Genomic DNA, 10,337 nt, shown 5'->3' with positions numbered 1-10,337 from the left:
GTCACAGCCAAGAGGAGCCTAAGGAGACATGACAAGTAAATATAACGTAGTATCTTGGATGAGATCCTGGAATAAAAAAGATATTAGGTAAAAAATAAGGAAATCTGAATAAAGTTTGGACTTTAGTTAATAATAATGTTTCAACACTGGTTCATTAATTGCAACAAATGTACCATATTAATGTAATGTATGTTAATAACAAAAGAAACTAGGGGAAAAGAATACGGGAACTCCCTGTAATATTGATTTTTCTGTAAATCTAAAATTGTTTTTTAAAAAGTCTTAAAAATAATAAAGACCTTTACAATAAAAATAACCTCAAAAGATGAAAAGAAAATGTTTAAGCACTTTGTTTTATTTTATTTGCATTATTTGGAGCTTTAGTAGGGTTGGACTTTTTTCCCCAGGCTTTTTAATGATTCTTGGATTCTCGACATTAAAACCCAGAGTTTCAACAATGATCCTGGTTATTCATTCATTCAACCAGCATCAAATGCTGGCTAAATGCCAGTCAGTATCCTGTGTTGGGCATTTGGGATACAGAGACCTTTTCAAAATACAGCCCCACCCCTGCCCTTGAAAACCTCAGAGGCTGCTGGCTACTTTTAGGTTCAGTGAAGGCATAAAATCCTGCCTGCCTGCCCCTGCAGACCTCTTCAAGCTCACCTTGCACCATTCCCTCATACATCTCTGCTTTCTAACCACACTAGCCTCTTTCAGTTCCTTGAAGTTGCCATGTTCTCTATTGCCCCAGGGCCTTTGCACATGCTGTCCTTTCTGCCCAAAACACTCTTTTTTCTCTCTGCTTCTCTCCTCTTTATCCAGCTAACTCTTATACTTGGAATCTCAGCTCAGGCATCACTTCTTCCAAAACAACAGATTCACTTGTAAGTTTCTCCTGTTCATGTGGCTATTTGAGTAATGGCAGTGTTCCCATGGAATATTTGCTTGTAGGTTCTAGGGTAGTTGGAACAGTGTCCTGTTGGGAACAGTGTCTGTGTTGCTCACATGTGTCCTGAGCTCCTGGCATAATGCCTGATCTGGTGCAGGGATTCCATGAGTACTTACTGAATGAACGAACAAATGAATGAATGAGTAAATGAATGGTAAAGAGGATATATGGTCCATAGCCTTCCGGTCTAATGCAGATCCAAACCTGGGTGTCATCTCCTGAAGGAGATAGAGGTGGTCAACTCCCCAGCTTCTGTCTGTATTCCAGCTGCCCCTGGGCCTGGCTGCGTCAACTCCTGGTCCACCACCTGCAACAGACAGTCACGTTTATGCACCCTCATAGCCATTAGCTTACTTCAGATATACAAAAACCCACTGAGGTTTTCATCTACGTCATTCCCTGGTTGCCGCTGAGACAATGACATCCAGAGAGGTTGAGTTGCCCAAAGCCACACACTTACTGGGAGCTCGTATTCAAGCCGGTTTTCTTACCACCTCGTGGACTCTACTTCCGCCCAAACTTAGCACCAGCTCTTGGTAACACCAGAGTACTTGCACCTGCCCCGGGTCTTTGTCCTGGAATGACGCGCACTTGAGTTGGCGCAGTCCAGGGTCGTCTAGGGTTCTCGGACCTGGACAGCGCGCGCCCCCTCGCGGTTACCGTGGAGATGAGACGCGCCGCGCTTCATTTCGTCCAGGAGAGGAAATGGGAAGTGGCCGCCGCGCGCACCGTCCCCGGCACTTTGGGTGCGCGTCCTCGGATTCCGGGGCTCAAGGTTGAGCTGTGCACCCCAGGGCTTCCGCCCACCTCCACCCCGCGTCTCTAGGAAGTTAGGGCACGGTTTAGGAAGGCCGTGGTGCTGACGCCCGAGGCAGGAAGAGGCGGGGAGCGAGAGGGTCAGATGAGTCCGGGGCCTCCGGTCCCTGGCCCGGTGATCCCGATCGGGTTTGAACCTCGGCTGTGTGACCGCGGGCAGACTTCCCCTCTCTGAGTCTCGGCTTCTCCATCTATGAAGCGAGGATGGTGACACCCACCCCATTGGAGCCAAGACCACCGGGTGCCCGGAGTGGCATGGGGCAGGCTTGGGGGGCTCGGACAGAGGCTGGGGGCTCACAGGCGGGTGCCACTTCTCTGCACACAGCTCCCCGCAAAGTCCTGGGAAACCCTGCAGCCTCAGCCTGCTGGGAGACTGGAAGTAGTGCTGGGGGGGACACACTTTACGTTTAACATCTTGATTAGTACAGAAAACATACAATACTTTATCACAATACCAAAAATAAATTGGAATTTCACTGCTTCTAACCACTGTCCGTTAAAATAGTCTTTAGTTATTCTAGGCTAAAAATGATTTATGCATCTGGCCGATATGGGATCAAACCCTGGACCTTGGTGCTGTCAGCATCATGCTCTAACCAACTGAGCTAACCGGCTAACCACTTTAACCTTTCTTAATGCTTCGTGGGATAATTTAACCTCTAATAAAATCCAACCTTGTGTTAAGGATTTTTCTTATCTGGTTAGGTGCTAGGTAGATTGGGGAAATATACATATTTGCATTTCATCAACAGCTTATTTTAAGGTGATTTTATCTGTTTAATCCTCAGCTTCATTCCAAACATGGGAGGTGGTGACAATTTCTTGCCCAGTGATGTATGCCAGTCACTGAGGGCAGAAAGGTAAAACAGACAGGGATGGTGAGGGGTGGTTGAAATTGTGACTGGACCACTGGCAATACTGGCCTTAGTGGGTGAGACCAGGTGTTGTATTTGGGGAGGGTTTTCCTGTATCATCCTCTGGTCACCTCCTCAGCTGGGCTCTACTGTGGTTTGGAAGAGTCGGTGGTCCATGGAGGCCATGTGGGGGTCTGGCCCCTCATTTTATCTCAGCTTCCAGGACAGAGGCCCACTACCTGCAGCCTCACAAATATTCTGAAGTGTCATGATAAAAAGAGGAGTAGGGAGGAAGTGAATCAATGGAAAAGTTCAGAATGGGGGGAGGAGGTGTTGCCAAATGTCAATTTATTACCTTAATTCCTTGACCAAATTTGACTCTTTGATGCATGTGGCTTTCCTCCAACCCCCTTACAACCTCCCTAGAAAGTAAATAGGACAGCTTCTCATTCTCTGGTCCAGAGGGATGTCATTCTAGTCGTATTTTAGATGGGCACTCAGGCCTTTTCTTCCTGTGTCCTCCAGCCTCTTTTAGAAGAAGAGTTCGAGCACTCTCTGAACTGTGAAGCATGTTTTCAGAGGCTGTCAGTGGTCAGATTCTGCAGTGAGCTGTGGATGGAAGGGAATTCAGTAGTGGGTGGATGTGGAGACAGACAGGGAGCAGGAGGGTGGCTGTGCCTTCCCTGTCATGTGGTCACGTGGTGGTGTGAGTAGAACCCAGGGGAAACACTCTCCTTTCCCCAATGCCCTCCCTAGGGTTCTCTCTCTAACGCAAGTTCCAGGTTCCACTCCTTTTCCTGGAGTTCAACTCCCAAACAAAGGAAGAAGTGCAAATGGCCAATGAATACATGAGAACATGGTCCACTTCATTAGAACATGGTCCACTTCATTCAATCTAGATGGCAATGAGACATTGAGCAGTTTGGCAATTTTAAATATGCATAATCCAGCAATTTCCATTCTAGGAATGTATTCTAAGAAAACAGCTGAATTAATCTGTCAAAATAAATGTGCAAGGATATTTTTGAATCACTAGTTATGATAAAAGTCCCTGTGCATGGGATTGGTTAATAAATTATGGAACATATCTACGCTGGAATGTCATATAGATTAAGGAGCTGATAGCCTCATGGTTTCCTTGGTGTTTCACTAACACCTATGTCATCCTGGCCTCCTCTCAGCCCCGGACACTCCCAACCATTGTGGCCAAACCCTGGACATCCCCTGTTGTAGGGGTTGAGAACAACCCAGAAAGGTGTACCAAGAGCATGAGGGAGGGTGGGCAGAGCACTGAGCCAACAGCTCACCCAGAGGAGCAAGGTGCTTACTGAGGTCTATTCAGAAAAGGCTACTCTAGAAGCAGCTTTCTGTAGATCCTGGCTCTTCTGGGAGACCAGAGATGGTGTGGTGTCCACCCTCACTGGGTTTGGCTGAATTCCTGAATATCCTGGCAGTGAGATGAAAAACAAAACATTTCTGTCCAGCAGGGTACATGGACAGGAAATCCCAGCACCTGGGTCTTGTGGTGGATGATGTTTGGGGACCCAGCACCCATTCTCCCTTTCTCTGGCAACAATGTCAGTTTTCCTCTGGGCAACTACCGTTTCATACTTCCAGCCTCTGTGATTCAGTTGAGGCTGACTCTACTCCCTGGTTCCAGGGGTAGTTACTTTGCAGCCAATCCCCAGGACTTCTGCTAGCATTACCAAGAGTCCTCTTCCCATGGGGGTAGCATGTAAAGCTGAGGCCAATTCTGGTTCTGTGGCGGGTTTAAGCACAAAAGTGTAGGCAGGGTGTGTGGAGCCATGAGAGAAAGCGCAGGGACCCTCTATTAGCAGCAACCGAGCTTAGGCCAGGCCAGACCAGGAGAGGGAGGGGATTCTGGGCTCCAGAAGAGTCACGTACAGTAGGCTGCCTTGTTGCACGGACAGAGGTTACAGTCTCCAAGGTTTACTGAGAAAAGAAGACCAAGATGGGGTCGAGAGGGGAGATCAGTGTAGCTGGAGCCGGTTGGTGAAGGTAGAATGGTAAGAGACGATGTGGGAGAGGAGGAGGCCAGTATGGATTTTATTCTAAATGGCCTTTGAATAAAAGAACCACAGAAGAGTTTTAATCAGAAGTCAGTGGTCTGATTTACCCTTTTGGAAGATCACCCAGAATCCAAGGTGTAGAAATGTATAGTACAGAGGGATAAAAGTGGAAGCAAAAAAAGCCCTTAGGAAGCTGTTGTGGAGGAGGAGGTGGTGGCCTAGCTGAGGGAAGGGGCAGCGGAGGGGGACGAATTGGTGGGTTTAGGTGCACAGACACAAGGCAAAGGGGTGGGAGGTTCGCGGTGAAAAGTTGTGTAACTTTGGCTACTCCACTTCTCTGAGCCTTAGCTTCCTCTCTCAAACAGAAATAATACCCACTTCACAAGGGTAGGTTCAACAAGTGTAGTGGTTAAAAGGATTGTTTTTAGTCAGACCTGGATTTGAATCTCAGGTCTAGTAGGTACCTGTGTTACCTCACGCAATTCAGTTAGTGATAGATTGTACCATTTATTGAGTGCTAACTATGTGTTAACCAACAAAATCTTCTCCAGACTAGGATACTTTTTTATTCCAGCTAACAGGAAAAGGAACAGCACTGTGGAGAGAGCAACACTTGTTCGAAGTCCTAGTAGTAAATGTGGAGCCAGGATTTCTCTAACTACCACGTTACCCTAACATTTCTGCTTCTAAAACTGGGATAACAATAATACTGACACTTCCCTGTGTGATTGAGAGGGCACAAAAAGGGTCCTGGCACAAAACAGGTGTTTATTAAATTATTAAAATTATTATTATTATTATATTATTTGTGTTTTCCCGAGTTATTGTATAGAGCAGACATCATCTGGACAAAAGACCTCTTAGGTGAGGGGAAAAATACTGCAGCTGCCACAGTCTCAGAGGTAGCTTGGGGCGTGACCAGAGGGGCGGGGCCAAGACAGAAGGGCCGGGCTGGAGGGGCGGGGCCAGGACTCTAGCGCTGAGACTAGGGGCGGGACCCGGAGGGAAGGGGCGGGGCGCAGTCCGGCGACGCATGCTCAGTAAGGCCCTCTCTACTGCCGCCGCCGCCACCGCCCACTCGGGGCTGGCCGCGGCGGGCGGCCGGGGTGCAGAGAAGGGCTAGGCTGGGCGAGCGCACGGCCATGGCCCCGTGGCTGCAGCTCTGCTCCGTCTTCTTCACGGTCAACGCGTGCCTCAACGGGTCGCAGCTGGCTGTGGCCGCGGGTGGCTCCGGCCGCGCGCGGGGCGCCGACACCTGCGGCTGGAGGGTAAGGCGAGGACGGCGGGTTTCTCCGCGTCCCGAAACTCGCTGGGGGCGCGCAGCGAGGCAGGGGCGCGGAGCGCACAGGTGCTCGCGGGCAGGGGAGCCTGCGACGACGTATCTGCTCTCCTCGGAGTCCGCACCGGACCGGGGTCCCTGCAGCTCCTCCTGCCCATCCTCCCGCTTCCCTCCCGGGGCGCGCGTCCGCCGGCCCCGGCCGGGATGAAAGGGGCCGCCCGACCTCCGGCTTTGTGTTGCTAATGAGGAGCGGTCGCCCGGTCCGGTTCCAGAGGGCGGGCGTCATGGGGCGGCCGGCGGCGGGGCAGGGGGAGGACGCCCCACCCTTTGTTTCCGGACAGGGTCCTCCGCCCCACGGCTGCGCGTCCCGGGCTGGGGTCCCCCGAGCTGTCCGGATGCGGGGGTGCGCTTGGGAGTAGGGGGTCTTCTCCTGGACTTCCAGTCCGCAGTTCTGCAGAGGCCCTGGGCGGTGAAGGATGCACCCCCCTCTCGTGGTCGCTTTGTTAGCTCAGGCTGGGGCCGACTCCCACTCCCACCCCACCTCTGACTCCTGTCTTATTGAAAACTTGGATTCCCGGTTCAGCGCTTCCTCTCAGGAATACCAGCGGCCGTTCCCCCACCCTGCCCCCAGCTTGAGTTACGGATATTTTTCACGGCCTAATTGTCACCTCGGTTAGGTGTCCAAGACGAGACTGGAGAGGTGCCCAGGCTGTCGCCGTGTGCTTGGAGCCCTCTCCCCGGAACTGAGCGCTCTTTTGACACTGTCTGGGTGGTGGGGCACCGGGGGTGGGAGAAAGTGTGCGCGGGGACGCTGCCACCCTTTTCTCCGGGTCCCCACCTGGGCTCCTGGGCTTGAGGGGGCCGGACCCGAAGATTCCATCCGTCTGTCTGGTGCCTCCCACCGAGGCCAGGACGGGCCCGGCGTCCGGGCACTGACGGCCCATAAGCCTTGGGGAGAGGTCGCAGGCTTTGTACTTATACAGCCGGGGACATGACCTTGGCTCTTCTCCTGGGCAGCCATGAGCCTCAGTTCTCCATCTGAAAAATGGGAGGAAATGGGGACTTCCTAGTTTCCCGAATACTGCTGGGCTGAGAGATTAGTATGGGGTAGTTTGCTTAGTGTGTGTTGACAATTCTTCTGGAGACTCTAAGCAGCCTCAGCGCAGTCAAGGCCTAGGACATGACACCCCCTTAGGTGCACAGGCTGGTGCCTCCAGCTAGCTCACTTGCCCCACATTCAGAGAAACACAGTGCAGAAAACCAGACATGAGCCAGGCACTAGTATGTCTTCAGAACCAGTAGCTGCACTAAAGGAGCTATACGTCCCTTCCCCAATAGTTAATATAATCTTAGGCTCTATCACTCCTTCCCATTTGAGTAAAACATCCTTTTTCTTACTCTGCTCCAATTTAGTAAAAACATCATTGCTCTTGGTTTTTGGTTTTTGTAGTAGTTGTTAAGTTTCCTTAAGGCTATCTCATGTTGACTTATGGACCCTGTGAAAGTTTTGAATCTGGACTGACCTTGGCTTTTGAATAACTAACAGCATAACAGGCATTCTGTTCTGAGTTTCATGTGACAGCATAGGTGGAGCAGTCTGATCTGCTGTTTCTCTGCAGTTGTCCAGGTGGCCTCATGTGCCAGAGCACAAAGCTTGTGAAGGGTTCTTGCTGTCTATGGGTATAGTAGTGCCCTGAAGGAGCCAAGCCACCTGTTCTCTCCACCTGTCGGAATATGTTCTCCCAGACCTGCGCCCCCACAGTATTAATGGTGGCCCCCTTCCCAGTCACTTCACATTCATGTGGACCTCCTTTCCACCACTACAGCCCCTAGTTGGGGATGACCCTACCAATCCTTTCCTTTGGTCATCTTTATCCCCTTCCTGGATGAGCATGGAGTCCTCGAGCTATGTCCTAGATTCCAGGCTTTTCTCAACCTGATAGATAGTTCTTTCTGCATCTGATGGACCCAGCCACTTCTCCAGCCTCAGCTCCTGCCCCTCCCACCCTGCTCCATAACTCCTGATGCCTTTTATGCTGCCAAGACATGCTGCTTTTCCCTCCTCCAGAGGTGCCTTTTCCTCCCCTGAGAGCCCCTCTGCTTGGCCTAAGACTAGGTTTAGATGGTGCCTCTTCAGGGAAGCCCTCCCTGAATGCCATGCCCCTTGCTTCGCCTTCTCATGCAGGTCCTGGCACTTTGGTTCTCACCAGACTGCATTGTCATTATTTCCTTGCTCTTTGTTTTTAGACTAGTTTCTTTATCTAGGCACTGAACCTCATCTTGATGGCCTCAGAGCCTGGAGCCCTGTAAATCTTGGCTGAACCCAATTAGATCCTGCAGCCTTCCTGCTAAAGATTTTAAGAAGTGGGGGGAGAGATCAGAGCACCAAGCCCCAGCATCCTCTCTGCAGCAAGCCTTTGCACATGCAGTTTCTGCCTTTGTTCCTTCTCTTTGCACCTCCTCAGCTTCCCCTCTCAGCTTCAGCATCACTTTTTTGCAGGAAGACTTCCCTGCCCTCACCTCCCTAGGTAAGATCTCCCAGAGGTTGCTGTGTCAGGTACTCAGCCAGTAAGTAGAGGTGTACAGCGATTTGAGTATTTGGCTCATGTCTGGGTCCCCTATAGGTAGTAGGTACTCAGTCTGTAGACGTTGAGGGTGCTTACAGTCTAGTTGGTCTGTATGAACATATAGGGTTGATTATATGTGATACAAACAGGAGAGGGCTTCCTATGGGTCAGGGTCACACTCAGAACCTGAGAGGAGGAGAGCAGGGTGCAAAAGTGAGCCCTAAAGGAGGGGCAGGATCTGGGTGCTGGAGAGGAGCTGAGCGAATGACCCCCTTGATCTCCAGGGAGCATTTCTTCTGGAACCTGTGCCCTTGTGGGAATGTATATTTTCCCAGGATTTGCAAGGTGGTTGCAGCCAGCCAGCATCAACAGCTCTGCTGACAGACCCTTCGAGGCTGCTCAGAGGAGTCAAAGCTGGCTTGGTTTAAGTGGTCAGGTTTCACAAGCTCCCTATTATTAATGGGGCAATTAAGAGGCTGATACCATCTTGAACACAGCTCAGTGTTTTAGAAATGAGTTGTGGACACACTTCCTCAACTACTTAAAAAAAAAAAAAATCTCTTAGAGCCCTTGTCAGGTAAAGTTGCTATTTGAGTAATAAATAACTATTTTCCTAAAGAACTAACAACTTGTAAAACATCCAGAGAGGCCCGCACCCTCATTTACACTGGCTCTTGACTTACTTCCTGATAGTGGAATGGTTTTGTTTGTGATGGGTAACTTTAATTGTATCAGTCACTTGCGCTGAGGTTCCCCTTCCCCTTGTCTTGCGGGTTGAGAAGCCTATTTATGGAACAAGGAGTTAGGAATCCACTCCCACAGGTTTTTATTTAGTGCTTTTCCCTGCATTGGGGGAGGAAGAGACATTTCTTGCCTCCTTACCTAAGTGGAGAATACCTTCTCTAGACTATTATCCCTGAAACATAATTCCTACCTCCCAAAAAGGCTGCTCCTTCAGGAATTCAGGAAGCCAGGATGCTGGCATCATCTTTACAATGAAGTGCAAGTTTCCCATTTAAGGCAAATACTTCATCTCAAAAGGTAGGAAGAAATAGGGTGGTACTTGGGAAAAAAGAAGTTCCAGCTGGTTAAAATTTAGGTCCCTGATAAAAGTCCAATCCAAGAATTCTCCTTGGCTGTGTGCCCAGGCATGTTTATTTGATTCTGAATTGGATGCATTTTCATTCACTTGCAGCTCATGGCTCCTAAGCCCGCATCTGGTCTGCCTGTCCTGTGGCCATGTTGTCCATGTTACAGATGTTCTCATGTCCCTTACAGAATTCTTGGATAAAAATTACTCAGCCCTCACTGACACATTTTTCAGAGAGACGTTTTTATAAGAAGTGTGATGCTTTCCTCCAGCCTGTTTTGCCTAGTTAATTGGAAACTGTCCTGGCCTCTGCCCATCTTTCTTGAACAGCCCTCCCTTTTCTCTACCTCCCCCCCACCATCCAACCAACCCAGGAGCCCCTGCAGTGCCTGGGGCTTTGTGCTAGTTATTAACTGGGGGATACAGCTGAGTGAATGGGACCAGCAGCTACCCTTGCACCTTTTCCTTCCAAACATGGTTTCTCAAAGTGACGTCCAGGGGCTTCCAGTATCAGAATTGCCTTGGAAGCTCGTTAAAATGCAGATTAAAGGCTAATGGGGCCAGAATGGGAGTGAAGTGGAGCCCAGGAATTGGCATTTTAGCAACTTCCTCTGAGGATTTTGATGTTGTCTCAAGAACTCAACTGCTTTAGGAGACAGGGAGTCAGCAATCCGAAGGGAGAGAGAAGACACGTTCTAAACATTTAAAACCAGAGTTTGGCTTTAAATTACTTCACACGACTTGAATGT

The 10,337-nt window shown here is 50.0% G+C and overlaps 1 protein-coding gene across 1 annotated transcript in view; it reads left to right on the top strand.

Moving 5' to 3' along the window:
- The first annotated feature begins 5,794 nt into the window (after nt 1–5,794).
- IL17RD (interleukin 17 receptor D) overlaps nt 5,795–10,337 on the top strand; it is a 58,237-nt gene continuing 53,694 nt past the window's right edge. The window contains exon 1 of the mRNA XM_063115388.1: nt 5,795–5,920. Coding sequence (XP_062971458.1) covers nt 5,795–5,920 — 126 coding nt within the window. The remainder of the gene's footprint in view (nt 5,921–10,337) is intronic.

The sequence above is a fragment of the Cynocephalus volans genome, chromosome 11 (genome assembly GCF_027409185.1).
Source record: "Cynocephalus volans isolate mCynVol1 chromosome 11, mCynVol1.pri, whole genome shotgun sequence".
In the NCBI taxonomy this organism is placed as follows: Eukaryota; Metazoa; Chordata; class Mammalia; order Dermoptera; family Cynocephalidae; genus Cynocephalus; species Cynocephalus volans.
Note: the sequence above shows the minus strand (reverse complement) of the source record. Positions and strands in the feature narration are given on the sequence as shown.